Source organism: Python bivittatus, unplaced genomic scaffold (assembly GCF_059951505.1).
Source record: "Python bivittatus isolate LINGU-HERP-01145 unplaced genomic scaffold, Pbiv_v1 ctg000070_np1212, whole genome shotgun sequence".
Lineage (NCBI taxonomy): Eukaryota > Metazoa > Chordata > Lepidosauria > Squamata > Pythonidae > Python > Python bivittatus.
Window position 1 is genome coordinate 7,761,507 of NW_028277034.1, and position 15,409 is coordinate 7,776,915.

At 37.3% G+C, this 15,409-nt stretch overlaps 1 protein-coding gene across 4 annotated transcripts in view; it reads left to right on the forward strand.

Moving 5' to 3' along the window:
- The window catches only part of ACSL1 (acyl-CoA synthetase long chain family member 1), a 41,642-nt gene extending 26,330 nt beyond the window's left edge, over positions 1–15,312 (forward strand). For all 4 annotated transcript variants that reach the window (XM_007422696.3, XM_007422698.4, XM_088131724.1 and 1 more), the window contains exons 12-21: positions 3,451–3,585; positions 4,008–4,142; positions 5,610–5,705; positions 6,578–6,650; positions 10,084–10,172; positions 10,846–10,962; positions 11,967–12,110; positions 12,373–12,474; positions 13,357–13,428; positions 13,873–15,312. In XM_007422696.3, coding sequence (XP_007422758.1) covers positions 3,451–3,585; positions 4,008–4,142; positions 5,610–5,705; positions 6,578–6,650; positions 10,084–10,172; positions 10,846–10,962; positions 11,967–12,110; positions 12,373–12,474; positions 13,357–13,428; positions 13,873–14,013 — 1,104 coding nt within the window. In that variant the 3' untranslated portion in view covers positions 14,014–15,312. The remainder of the gene's footprint in view (positions 1–3,450; positions 3,586–4,007; positions 4,143–5,609; positions 5,706–6,577; positions 6,651–10,083; positions 10,173–10,845; positions 10,963–11,966; positions 12,111–12,372; positions 12,475–13,356; positions 13,429–13,872) is intronic.
- Positions 15,313–15,409: the final 97 nt, after the last annotated feature.

Consider the following 15,409-nt stretch of genomic DNA (forward strand, 5'->3'; position numbering starts at 1 on the left):
AGAGATAAATACAATAAAGATATCTAGTATATATATTTTTAAGATAGTATATGGATAACATCATACCAAAAAAAAAAAAATGCTGAAATTGCAACATCATGCTCTGTTAATGAATGTCTGTTTATCTTGCAAGGCTAAGGAACTTTTGGCAAACAGGCCTCCCTACCTTAAAAGTATTTCTGTTAATTTATAACAAGTTTGAATCCTCTTGATATGTTACAGATTGCAGGTGAAGAGGGTGGACAAGGCAGTGCTTTCACACTCCATGTTCTCCACTCCAACCTTCTTTGCAGTTGTGAAAAATATGATGATGCTGCAGTGATATTTCAGCTCATAATTGTATTCAATCATAGTTATGGATAGGGTCACTTCATGATTTGTACTTGGTTTGGGTTATGATGGTTATTACAATCATTATAGTTGTAAACTTTTGCCAGATGCAGTGTATGAACCCAGTGTAGGTAGGCCAAACCAGGAAATCAACTCCACAGGAAGGCCAAAACTACCTTTATTAAGATTGGCTATAATAACAAGTCTGATTGTGCTGTACCTCCTCTTCCGTATAGTTCAGTTAATTAGGGAGGTGTCTGCCTGAACTACTTCTGAATGTTATCTTGTTGTTCTGGATTTACAAAATGTTTCAGTCCCTTTTTCTTAGGCAACATATCCTGCATACCTCTGTCAAGGTCATCTTCCTGACTCTCTGTACCCAACCACACTGCCATTTTAAACTTTCCCCATTTAGAGAGTCCAAGATGAACATATAAAACACGGAGGATATGTTTATATTTATTGTTAATGCTTATGGTTTTATTGCAGCAAGGATATGGTTTCAGTTTTATATTGTACTCTGCTTTGTCTATTGTGTTCTGTGGGCACTGAAGGTGTTTTAATTTGAAAATATGTTGCCTGTGTAGACTTTTTGGATTCTTTGTCATAAATCCTTATAATTAATGGAATCCTTCTTAGCCCTATTGGAATTAGCATTTAGTTTGGAAAATAAGCTCTGAGTAATGATGGTTCAGTTTCCTCATTTTTCTTATGTTGATAACTACAAACTGAAAACTACATTTAAGTCAGAATGACTAAGGGGTATTTACATACAGGTTTCACTAAACATATATATCTTATACTAACTACATAAAAGTTTTTAAAATGCTGTCATCCTGGATAAGAAAATAGATAATGAATTTACGAGAAAGATGGTAACAGTATAATTTGCTGCTTCCTTCTCTGACAATAAGACTTTCTAAAAGCATAACATTTTCAGATTTGAATGACAGTAAAATAATGTAAGAAGACAAACATGAAACTCATTTATGCACTCATAACACTAATAATCCCTTCTCTGTTGCAATTCACATGAGTTTCTTAGTGACATGGTGGCTAGTGGAGCAGGTGCAATTGTGTTAAGTCATGGACAAGTCTTGCCTTCCCGTGTGTTCTAATGCATTTACTTCAGATCAAAACCGAAGCGTTGCACAGCCCTAGTAGTTGGCTAACAGCACATCATTTCTCAATAGGACACTCCTCAAGCCAAAGTAATACCTTCCTGTCTTGCATACAATAGCAACTTCTTCATTAAAAGAATAAGGGGATGTGAGAAGCCTGCCTGTATTAGCTGAACATGTTGTTTCCTCTGTTAGAGTATGTAACTAACTGCCAAAAGCAATTAAAAGGCATGATATGTCTCACTGCCTTTGAATTGAAATAACTGGGTGCTTATTTCCTGTTGCTCCCTCGTATTCACATCAGTTTCCAGTAGGACAACAACCCCATGAGTAAACTACCGTATATACTCATGTATAAGCCAACCCTCGAAATGTTCACATTTTAATTTTCAGAATTGTGATGGAATGGAATTATGAAGGCCAAGCTCAGGGAGATAAACATTTTCGTAGCTCGCCAGAACCGCATGGGAGGAACAAGAGGATGAGACTGGCAACTCCCTGAGGAATTCACACTGTTGTGGCTGGAGGACTTTGAGAACTGGGTTTTGAGTCTGGGAAGATTCTTGCTAGAGGTTGTAGCTAATAAACATAGCTGGACTGAATTGGCATTGTCTCTTGGAGTTTCTTGGGCTAGGCCTGACATCAATCTTCCCAGACTCAAACCCCAGTTCTGTCCTCCAGCCACAACAGTGTGAATTCCTCAGGGAGGTGCCAGTCTCATCCTCTTGTTCCTCCCATGCGGTTCTGGCGAGCTACGAAAATGTTTATCTCCCTGAGCTTGGCCTTCATAATTCCATTCCATCACAGAATTGACTTATCCGCTGGTGGCACATTTTTCATGGTATTTTAGTTAAAAATTCAAGTCTGCTTATCCGTGGATGAGCTTATCCACGAGTATGTACAAGATCTATGGATACTTTAAAAAAGTATTACCATATATAGTTGCGGATAAGCCCATCCATGGATAAGCTGAACCCACTTTTGGGGGTGTATTTTGACACCTAAAATTATTGGCTTATCCACAACTATATATGGTGGTGATCGCTGTAACAGGTATTGCTTTCCTATCTTGAAATTGGCTAACAAACACAGTGGAGATATTACTACTTCAGACAAAATGAAGCCTGCCCAGGAGATACCAGCTATAGGGCCAGATTGCAGAGCTGACGGCTTCAGATGATTTGGCCAGCAGCATTGAGAATCTCTGATTATTTGCCACACTGGCTGAGGCTTATGAAATGCCTGATGTACTTAGATACTTAATCTACTTCTCAAGTATTTCAAACGTGAACAGAAAGTTCATTACAAATCAGGGAAAAATCTTGATCTGCAAGATTCAAATTGTAGTCTCAGTTCTACTTTAGCTCTAATGTTACAAGACGAGTTACTCTTCCTTATTCTGCAGGAGGAAGAAATGGTATGGTTAAGTTTGTGTGATATTTATAGACAGATTAGCTAACCATGCAGGCGGTATTACACTAATTTTTCACTGCTTGAGAGAGGAAGACAGTTAAAGTGGGTGTATTTGAAGTTATAAGTAAATCTTAAGCAAAATAAAAGGAGTGACTTGAAAAGACACCTTTAAGAAAGTAGTGTGCTCCCAGATGGATAGCTTATGTCAAAATCAATTAGAAGGCTTTGTTCAGCTTTGCCTCGTGGCAGACTTTGTGTAGTTAGAAAAAAGCCAGAAGGTGTAAGGGTGGAAGCTGATGAACTGGGAAAATGCAATAGGGTCAGAAATAAAAGTCACTGAGAATGAGAGGCAAAATTCTGTAGAATTCCAAGAATAGGACAGGGTGGCTGGAGAACAACAGGTTTGTCTGAATGCACCCTAACTATAAAACATATCATGCTAATGTGTGGTGCAAAAGGGAAAGCTGAGGACAAGTTGGGCTACAGTGATAAAATAAACCAACTGCCCTAATTACTGCTCACTTTTTAAAATAGGCCAATCAAATTTTATTTGCCTTAGGTTCTCCCTTTCTCTCTTGTTCCTTAGTGTGTGATTCTTTGCCATGGGGCTCGGATTGGCTTTTTCCAGGGAGACATCAGGCTACTCATGGATGACTTAAAAACTTTGCAGCCTACAGTGTTCCCTGTGGTGCCAAGACTGTTGAACAGAATGTTTGATAAAGTAAGTCTGTGTAGAATAGGCTTCCTTACTCTTCATGACATTTTGGCAAAGCACTTTTTGCACTGGTAGCAAATAGAGCATGTTTTCACTCTTAAAAGCAAAGCTCCCATCTGTATCTAAGGGGTGAAACTATAGCAGCAGCAGCAGCTACTCGAAGTTGCAGGAGCTTTAAGATCCTTCCTCGATGTTATTTGCATTTGCATATAACCACAAAATTACATCTACTGCAGCCTACAGTGGATGAGCTGCAGAATGGGTCTCATCAAATGGGAATCATCATGGCTCTGATGGTCAGCAACAGGAAGGAAAATAGCAAGCATGAGCCCTTGAGGATTTGTTCCATTAACAGTTGTGCATAAGCCGGTGAAAAATCTATTCATTTGTTTCTATTGGACCCTTAAGAAAATTGTCCTTTTTTGCAGATCTTTCTCCAAGCAAACACTTCATTTAAGCGGTGGATATTGGATTTCGCTTCCAAGAGGAAAGAGGCAGAACTTAGAAGTGGCATTATTAGGAATAACAGCCTGTGGGATAAAATGATTTTCCGCAAAGTGCAGGTAACTAGACTGCTGATAATTTTGAAGGGTGGACTTGCTGTCTGGAAGTTCCTGATTCCAAATTTTTTTTTTAATTTAATGTGTAGCTAGGAAAGTAGAGCAATTGTTTATTAAACCATTAATCCATTCCAGCTTAGCATGTCTTATACTGATAGACAGCAACCACCTAAAGTTTCAGATGGAGATCTTCTTTTAGAGGCAATGTATGGTCCTCCAGATGTGATTGGATGGCAGCTGCCATGAACTTTTACGATAGACCATATTTGCTAAGGCCTTTCTTATCTCGTCTTATCTGGAGATGATGAGAACTGAATCTAGGACTCTTTACCTGCAAAGTGTGCACTTAGCTATTTGATTATATCTCTTTCATATCACATAAGAATTCAGCTACTATAGCATAGTATAACTCTTCAAAATTGTCTGAATTTAGCTGAGGGAACTGGATATTGGAATACTTTTTTTTTTTTTGGGTAGAAAAATCTTGCTTTGCCTCTAGAAGACTCAAAGTAGATTTCCAGAGGCACAGTGTGTTTGGTATATGGGATCATTCTAACAGGTAGTATCATCTCAGAGTCAGAAGTAGCAGTTTAACTTTAGCATCTGTCACATAGTGACTCCACACGTGTTTGTAACTGCTGCTGCTCATAAACTAGTGATTCTAATTTCATCCAGTGAAGCAAAGTAATCTAGGGCCCTTTATGCAGATCTATAGCTCTCTTGTTAATTTAGGTATCACATTTAAAAAAAAATCTTAAAAGTTACTACTATTCTGAACCCATAGTACTTGTTTCTAATTATCTGAACCACTCAAAGCATATGCTTCTAGGTTGTGGTGCTATACAGACACTGCATGAAACAATCCATGGGATGACTGTGTTGTTCATGTGAGAAGCTATGATGCACTCAACTTCTGTATGCTATCAGCATTACATGATGCAGGGACCATATATGAATAGTATAGCTAGAATATCTGTGTGAAGAAAACATAGCCAGTACAAGGAAAAATTAATCAAGCATTATACATATTTGGATATGGAGCAGTGTAATACAGGTGAGATTCCCTCCTATTAGGGCAGCAACATTCACTTTCATTCACAGGTTGCTTCCTCCTATTCCTGGTGTAGGATTGCCAGGTGAGGCCCAATATTGTATTTCCTAATATACATGTCTGGTTTTAGAAGGGCTGTTTAGCAATATTCTTGCCATGGCCTGAGTTGGATTTAGATGAATTAACAGAGCAAAATTTACCTGGCAGGCAGCACTGTAGCAAATGCTCCTTGAAAGAATAGTCCATTCATTCATGTGACTTAGGCTGCCTTTAAATGCACATACTTGGAAAGAGTTAATGGTACTTGAGCAGTTGAATATTCTTCCAGGTATGATCCAAGTGCCACTTACCATAGCTTTTTGGCTTCCCTGTGGTTGTTGAAGTGACAATGTGGGTTTTTCTTTTTCTCCTTTCCCCAGGCAAGCCTGGGAGGAAAAGTCAAACTAATGATTACAGGAGCGGCTCCTGTTTCTGCAAATGTGTTGACCTTCCTTAGAGCAGCTCTTGGTTGTCAGGTGAGCTTGGACTGTAACTAGAATGGTAAATTTAATACATTTTATGCCAAAAGTATAAATGTTATATTTTCTTCATTATCTTGAGGTTATAATTAGGGAACTGAATTAACTTTTACAAAGCTTTTATATGGTTGACTGAGCAAAGGAAGGGACTAAAGACCGCTTCACACATAAAACAGTATTAAAAACTGGATTGTGAAAAAAAATTGTATTATTGACTCTCCAGGTGGCATGTGAAGCATCTCTTAGTTATTTGAATTAAGTATTCCTCTAACTGTCCTTTAATTTGCCCAAAATACAAAATCAGTTATATGCGTGCTAAATAAGAATTTTATAGTCCATTAGATTATAAATGAAAACTCAAGAATTGTTAACATACACAAATGTAGTCTTTTTCAGGCTGGAATTACATATAGGAAACTCATCTAAAAGATTATAGGTTTTGCGATGTGCCATTGGTATGTCTGTTACCAGAAATCATTTATTCTTGATGTGTGTATATCAATAGGCAAGTGCCATTGATGTATTTGAACACAAGATTAATGTTAGGCCAAGACTCAGATGGCATTTCTATGATTAAACTAAAGTATTCCTGGAAAATTCCAAATTTAAAATAGTGGGTATTTGTTCAACTATTTTATATATGTTATTAAGGTTATGGTATATGACTGCATATGCTGAACGCCTACTGAGTAAAAATTAAATTGGAAAAGCCATGGATGACAAGGAATTCTACATTTGTTCAAGAATTTTGTATCAGGTGGCTTGGGAGATAGCATTTGGTTCTATTTCTGTGTTGGCAAAAGAGAATTCCAGCAGAATCACAGGGTGGGAAAAATTTAAGTGATTGACCTTTATGTTCTGCTTCACAGTTTTATGAAGGCTATGGACAGACAGAATGCACAGCTGGATGTTCTCTAACAATACCTGGTGACTGGACTGCTGGTAGGGCTCCTTTAATCCTTAAGTCTTATATCAGAGCAGGCAAAATGTTTATGGAGAATCTTCATGGGAAAAAATAATTAGAAGTGAGAAGCAATTCAGAAGAAATGTTAAGAGAAATTTAGGTTTATAATTGACTAGGGTAATTAAATCTTGCAGCTTGGCATAATGATAGTGCATGCTTCCCAGTATTGGGTCCATCATCAATGGCCACTATGCATACTAGCTGAAGGTGATGGGAGATACAGCCCAGTGATATTGAGAATCCCAAGGTTGAAGATTACAATGTAAGTTTCACAAGTAAATTGAACTAATTTATTTGCCCACGTGTATTTGCCCTAAAATAATTGTGACATTCCATTATTTTAAAGGGAAGTGGAAGGGATAGGAGGGGAATCTTCTTCCAGTCATCAGACAGTTTATTTAATAGAGATATTTTTTCTACATATGACTAGGGAAGTCTATGCATGGATCTTTATTATTTATTTGGAGCAACAGGGATGTTTAGTTATTTCTACTCTAAATTCAAGTTACCTGAAAACATGGTACACTTTAGATACATTTGTGGTCTATTCATCCTGCATTATCCATCAGTGTCTGCAAAGTTGCCTAATTTCAGTCCATGTCACAAATCTGGTTTGAAGAAACCACTTATCTTTGTCAGGACACTTACGAGCTATACCATACCACCTAGCATCTAGGTTTGTGGATTAGATAACATAAGTCTTACCTCCACTCGTTACCTGTAAAAATCTGTGATCTCACCTACTTGATCTCTGAAGATCATCTGATTCTAGAAAGACATATGGATTTCTACAACATGACTGCAAAGTATAAAATACTACAATGTGTAGAACCTATTATGTGTCATGATTTCAACACCTGCCATTATTTTTCCAATCTGTATTTGTGGATAGTATAGCATGTTCAAAAGGTTCTTCTGAAGTGCAGATCCTATTCAAAATTATTTGTTTGATTCATCAGAGCCTATGCCCCTGGATGGATTCTCTTTACAATGTCTTTATATCATTTTCCTTCCTGATAAAAGGCATAGCCAATGCAAATTACAGTGTGATCACAGTGACCTTATCAGTGCTTATTCACTACCATGTTGTTCAGTGCTCAATTGAACCATTTTGTGTAGAAATGGAATATCCATTGCTTTGTGTAGAAATGGATTATGTGTATCTATAATCCAACTATTATAACTTCACTGCTCCATCCCACATGGCTGACAGCAGATGTCCGAAGTATTCTTAGTGCTGAGAAAAAAAATCAAGTGAAAGTATTTCTAAATCTCTGAATGTGAAGTGCTCTATTTTGATCTGTATGGCCCCCAAAAAGTAGGCCATTGCAAGAGTCAAAATGAGTTACTCCCTCCATCATTTGCTGTCATGGATGACAGTGATAACTCATGAACTTGCTGGTATTCTACTAAGGCACAGAATTTACACTGGTCTTTGTACAAATCACATTTTTCCAGCTCTCTGTGCTGGTCACCATGATCATCATCATCATCATCTAATCCTGGAAACCAGATGTCAGAGTAGATAAGAAGTTGCCTTGATTGCCCTCTGTATACATTGAATACATTTGCCAGGATTGGCAACTTCACTGCTCCATCCCACACGCCTCTTCTTGTTCTCCTAATACAGTTGCCATACTTGTAATAAATCTTAGCTGAAGTAGAGACCATAAAGACAACCAGGTTGCTTAAATCTAATTTTAGTACTTTCTGAGGTTGCCAAGAATTCCTGGTTTGCAATTTCTCTCATGCAACGCAGAAAGAAGAAAGAGTAAACTGCGTCCCAAAATCCAGCCTTAGAATGCTCTGCACGGGGCTGGAGTCCATTTGTGTTAATGCTCAGGTGATCACTCAAGGGAATTACAGTTCCATATATGCCAACTGTAACCTGCCTAGGTGAGATATGGAACAAATACCATGCTCCCTCAGTACTCAGCTAGGATCCCTGATAGTTGATGAGTGCTGGAGTAGCTACCATCACCTTAAGAACTCTGTCTTCTACTATAAACAACTCTGCATTATTTATGTATTACATTTGTATAGGCCAGATAGATGCCTATCTATCTAGCCTATACACATTTTATGTGGGAAATAACCTTGAGAGACAGGAGGAAGAGCTGCAGACTGGCATGTAAAAGATAGTCAGTACTCATGGTTGTGCTTCTTGTCTGGACTACCTTGAAGGGCTAATACCTGCACTTAATCAACTTGGCTGATCTCAAAAGGCTAAGCAGGGTCAGAACTGGTTAGTACTTTGATATGAGGCCACCAGGAAATCCCAAACCATAGGCTCAAGCAGGAAAGTGAAAAAGCTTCCTGGGAGAAGACAACAGCAAGCTACATCTGTATATTGTTACCATGAAAAGTACATGACTGTGTCCTTGAAGTCACCAGAAGTCAAGTTCAATTTGAAGGAGACTATTTCTTTTACATATATATGATGCTTTTTCCTTTAAGGAGCTCAAGCTGGTATATGTGGATCACCCTCATTTTAATCTCATAGCCATCTTACAAGGTAGTTGGTCTAAGAGAAAATGATTGTCCAAAGTTCTCCAGGGAGCTCCATGGCTGAGTGTGGATTTGTTGTCTGTGTTTTTGGTCCACTCACTCTCAGCCTAACCTACATCACAGACACTGTGAGAGTAAAATTAAGGAAACCCTGCTTAAGCTGTCTTTGGCTTCTAGAGAAAAGGTGGGATATAAATCTAACCAATAAAAACAAATACAGGTAGCCCCCAGTTTAAGAACGAGTTCTGTTCCCAAGGCCTGTCCTTAAGTTGAATTTGTATGTAAGCTGGAACAGTATTATTGTATAATACTGTATAAATAGTACTATGTAATTAACCCGAACCATTGTGTATTTAACTCGAATTTTGCTACAGTAGGCTCCATTCTTAACTATGGGTCATCCGTAAACTGGACTTTCTTAACCTGGGGACTACCTGTAATACAAATTATAATGTATGGAGTAAAGTTAATAAGAACTAGTAGTTATTACATTATAACACAGCCGCTCTTGTGGTTGAAATCTGCTGTGCTAGCAGAATTGTCCCCAAAGTCCTATTCAATTCACATGGTACATGAAGAATGTACATTTGTCCAATATAACTCTTAGAAGTGGACTTTAGAAATTGTTTAAGAAAATAAAATACTTTGCTTGGGCACAGCAGTGGAAATAATATAACTTGGCAATACTATGGTCAAATTTAAAAATTAAATTACATTCATAAACAATTTTTAGACTATGGTAAAAATATTATTCAATTACAATTTTTTAAAAAAAATATTATTTTTAAAAAGAATTTTATTATTTCTTAATCACATTTATAGGCCACCCCACTCATAGTGACTCTGGGTGGCGTATGGTTAAAAACAACCAAAAACAAAATATTATTATTATTCCTCTAATAGGTCATGTTGGTGCCCCGATGCCTTGCAATATCATAAAGCTGGTTGATGTAGAAGAAATGAATTATTTTGCTGCCAAAGGAGAGGGTGAGGTAAGTTGTGTTATCTATACATCAAGGCTTGGCTTTCCCAACACTTAATCTCCTTTCAGCTCTTGCTTGAGTTGGCAGAAGACTTCAAACACAGCTCAGCTCGTTTAGAAACTTTATTGCAGGCAAAAATTAAGCCTTAACGCAATAGTTGATTGCCTGCTGCAGAGCAACAAATTTAGAACCTTTATACGTGTGTGTGTGATCCAGAGTTTAACTTCTCAGATTTTTCCTCCTGCTTTTCTGAGTTAATAGATACTTAATAGTTGACCTGTATAAGACTTGAACAACTGCAAAGTGTTTATGTAGTGGTCCTTTCTAGCCTGGGAACAGCTGGTTTCTGCTTCACCAGCTTCAGCCCTTACATGTAGAACTTTAAGTTCAGTATGTACCCAAATATCAGAAAATGTCTGTCTGTTTCAGATTGTATACTTTAACTTTTAAGTAGATATGTTCTGTATACTATAGGAACCAGTTCAAAAATTGCTTAAGGGTATCATGATCAATATTATTTTACCAAAACACTAGCAAATGGCATAACAATAATAACAAGCAAGCTTAGAAAGGATCAGTAGGTATAGTGAATAAATATTATTTCCATTCTTACCTAGCAGTTAATAGGAAAACCTGTTTTGTAGAGGTTTTTTTGAAAAAGCACAGCCCACTTCTATTTCAGGTTTGTGTAAAAGGAGCAAATGTGTTTCGAGGCTATCTGAAAGAACCTGAAAAAACTGCAGAAGTTCTTGACAAAGATGGCTGGGTACATACTGGAGATATTGGAAAGTGGTTACCGGTAAGCAAATCTGTAATCAAGTATATTTTGTGAACAGAGAGAATAGGACTCCTTTAATCAATGGATTACTTTGCTATTTTTGTGCCAGAACTTTTCTGTTGCAAGCCTAAATACTCCTGTGACATTCACATCTATTGATCATCTATGGTACGAGTGTCTTATAAACATGGTACTACCAACTGCCTTGTCAACTCTTTCTATAGTATAAACAGTGAGATGGCTTGCAGCTTAGATATCACAGATTTCTAGCAATTCTGAATATCATTGCCCAATCCCTTCTTAGTACCATGTGCTTCATTGAAACAGCTAGGCTCACAATAAAAATTCAGCATGTCGACTATCCAATCTTTCATGTTGTTGTCCCATTACTTACTATTTGCTAGGGCCTTTGTAGACAATCAAGAACTGTGATGTAGGTATTGACTACAGTTCCAGCAGGATGTGGAAAAAGGCTGCCGTATAGAACTGCCATATAGAACTGGCTATAACCAGAGAGCCTACTTTCACTGTGTATTTTTCTGTGCTGTAGCTGAGTTGGAAGTGAATCTGTTCAGTTGTAGAAAAACTGTTGAAAGTTCCTGTGTAGTGAAACCACAGCAGTGCATTGCCAATCCCAGATCAGCACAAATTGGTGGGGTGGAAGGCGCCTTAGTAGATATTTATTATAAACATTTATTTAAAAAATTCCTTGGTAAATGCTACACAATTACTTTTAAAACAATTAAATCTTTCTTTTTCTACCACAAGATCATTTAAGATTCTATTGCGGCTTTTATGCTTTCCCATCTTTGCCTCAAAGTACGGCTACCATGGGCTGTCAGAATAATTTATGAAGATACTCTACCTGTGCTATCCAAACTATTCCTTAGTGGTAAACTTGGCTTTTAAATGAATGCTCTTCAGAATTGATCATGCACTGGGTTCTAGTTATTGATTTTGGGATAATGTAAAGTATGAGTCTTTTAATGAATTGAAGTAAGTTTCTTTTTCTGCTTGTTTTCTAGAATGGTACCCTGAAGATAATTGACAGGAAAAAACACATATTCAAACTTGCACAAGGAGAGTATATAGCACCAGAAAAAATAGAGAATGTATATATAAGGAGTGAACCTGTTGCCCAGGTGTTTGTCCATGGTGAAAGTTTGCAGGTAGGTATTTGTTTTTAGGAATCTCCTAAGTGAATAAAAACATTTTTCATGAATGTTGGTCTGCTGTGAAGACAGACCAAAGAAAGGGATTGATCTGATCTCCAAGGGCAGGTCTTCCATAGCTTGGGTGCTGCAATAGAGGACTATTGTCTTCTGTGTTGTGGCAAAATGTGTTAATCGGCTTCACCTTTTGCCAGTAAAACCCTTGTGAAGTGGCTGACCCAGTAATGCAGTTTAAGTGTTTGTTCTTATTTGGCTTTAGGCTTTCCTAATAGGAATTGTGGTACCAGATCCAGACACATTGTCCATCTGGGCTAAGAAAAGAGGTCTGGGAGGCTCTTATGAAGAACTGTGCAAAAACAAAGTAGGTGATTTGATTTCTGATGACAAACCCTAGTAGCATGATAAGCTTGCTTGTTTTTAAAACTGTTCCTTATCTATGTAGATTCCAGAGTATATAAAACAGTACAATATTACATAATACCTTCCCATTCAGCATGTGACTCTGTTTTAGTAATCAGTATTATGCAAAGCACAGAAAAAGAATAGTAAGCAAAAAAAATTGGCAGACCATCTTGCCTCTGAAAATGCCAGCCACAGTTGCCGGCGAAACGTCAGGAAATCTGTGTCAAGATCAGAGTCACTAAACCTGAAGCTCAACACTACCCAAAAGAAATTGTATTTGGACTAAAAGGGAAGAGGAAAGAAAATAGAACTAAATCCTAGTAATATGTGAAAGTGCAAAACAGTAAACCCATAAAACAGAGAAAGGGTCAATCACATCGAGCAGATAAAACCTAAAACAACTTAAATAATGGGTAAACACATGCTTTGAGTTGGTATCGTTATAATTGCAAAGCTGGTGGGCATTTGCGTAGTCAGGGCAAAAAAACCCAGCATGCAGTCTTCCTTATCAACACACAGTGTTCCTAAAATACTGGGGAAAGAATTATTCCTAACGGTGTTGAGTTACCCACAGGCTAGGACTGGGTCATTCTCGTGCCTTCTGGCCTTGCTTTCAGGGTCTAGACACACCTGACTTGGTGGGTGGGGACTAGGAGATGTTGACTGGCAGTATTACAGAAGAATAATTCATTGCCTATCATCTGTTCTGACTTTTTTTGCAAAGGCAGCTTCTAAGAAGCCCTGTTAAGTTAAATAAGTGCAGTGAGCCTTGCTGGTCCATAAATAATTCAATAAAATGTTCTTATATTGTTCTGTAACACTATACTCTGAATCTCAATAGGATATCAAAAAATACATTCTGGAAGATATGTTGAAGATAGGAAAGGAGTTTGGCTTGAAGTCATTTGAACAGGTGAGAATCTCAAATGTTTGCCTACTGTTAATCTGAATGTACTATAACTTCCAATTAAACTGCAACATCAAGGTCATTTTGGGCTCTAGAGTTACAAATGTTAACTGGCTAATTACAAATAAATTAGCAAAATCTATATTTTTTAGAGAAAAATTTAGCTTACCCTCACATTAAGACTGCCTGACTTTTTGGTTAGAATTTTACTTTAAAAGGAAAGAGAGAAATATGTTTTTTTCTTGTAACAATGGGTGATTAGTTTCACTAAACAGTATATTTAATTTAACCCCTCTATTAAACCCTTATTAATATGGAATATCACTTACTGCTTAGAATAAACTGGTTCAGGTACTATTTCTGTTCTTTCACAGTGTAAATGTACTGTACACGTAGCATTATTCTTAAATGGAAAATGTGCAAAGTCTGATTTAAACTTAAATCTTCCAGATCAAAGGCATTGCCCTTCACTCTGAAATGTTCTCTATTGAGAATGGCCTGCTAACACCAACCTTAAAGGCAAAGAGACCTGAGCTACGGAAATACTTCAGCTCTCAAATAGAAGAACTCTATGCCAATGTCCAGATGTAATTGAGGAAAGCTGTTAGAGAGAATGGCATTTGCTATTAACCGTCATATCTATGAACAGACTACAACAAATATGTGGAAGAAAACAGTGCAATCATTAACTTGTACACAAAGGGGTACTCAACATAGGAAAATTGAAGAAAAACTGAACTCTGCCTTACTGTCCACTTGTGTCGCAGACCATTTTTTACAGTGACATACAACTTCCTCAATGCGCCTTAAAACTGTAAATGTTATCTATGTGATTTGTAAGTTATTTAAGACTTCAGCCAAAAATGTGACTCTCAAGGCATGTAAAGGGATATGTGTGTTGCTAGCACATTCGTTGTTTTTAGTACATTGTACAGCTGGTGATCATTTTCCAAAATATTTGGTATATGGAGATTTTTACTGCATCATAGCAGAGGAACGCTGATAGGAGGCTGGACTCTGTCTTGGATCTAGAATTTGGGCAGAATCTTGGCTGCCAAGGTTATTTACAGACTATTTGGAAGCTTTATTTAATGTTGTGGTATTAATGCAATGAACCACAAAATAAATGATCAGATACCTTAGCTTTAGAATTTGGGGGGACTCCAGATGAAACTTCCCATGTAACCCAAGATGTCGGCTTCACGAGCTTCAAGGACAGTTGGGCCATAGTGGCATCATGTTATAAAATAGGCATGGATGTCGATGGAATTTCAGTACTGGGACTAAGTCATGCTCATATATTGCCAACCGCTAGATTGCCTCAGCAGTGCAGCTTAATCTTGATCACTTAATTTACTGGGTCTTTGTACAAAGTTAGCTTCTGCTTCTTACTCACTGAGCATAGAATATTGAAGAATTTGATAGGATCCAAAAACAAAAATGCTTCTCTAAGAGACAGGGAATAGGCTGTGGTATATATAGGATGTCATTTTATTGGAATGGAGAAGGATGTTTGAACCTACCTACCTTGTACCTGCATCTGTATATTTTTCTGAGGGATGGATGGAATTGAAATGCCTTGTAGTAACCTGTGCTTGAGTTTTCCCACAGAACAGTCGTTAATTCGTGTTAAGTATATATAAACAAGCACAATGAAGTTTGCACTAAAGAGTGTGATTGTAATGCACTACCCAGTTGCATAATTTCATACATGGGTACCCTTATTGCACACCACTATCCAAACCCATACTCCTAAAGTATTAAGTCACTTGTTATATTGGAGTTCAAAAGTTTGCTTAGTGTTGGCTATTTCTATATTTTATAAAAAAAATTTTCAACCCCCCCCCAAAAAAACCACAAGGAAGCCAAAATAAATATTTCTGCATTTAATTTGAGTAAATCTTTTTATACTGCAATTTAAAAAGCTCACTGTACACTCATTCCTAAAAAATAGGAATTATTGTCTGATTATTCTTATTTGTTTCCT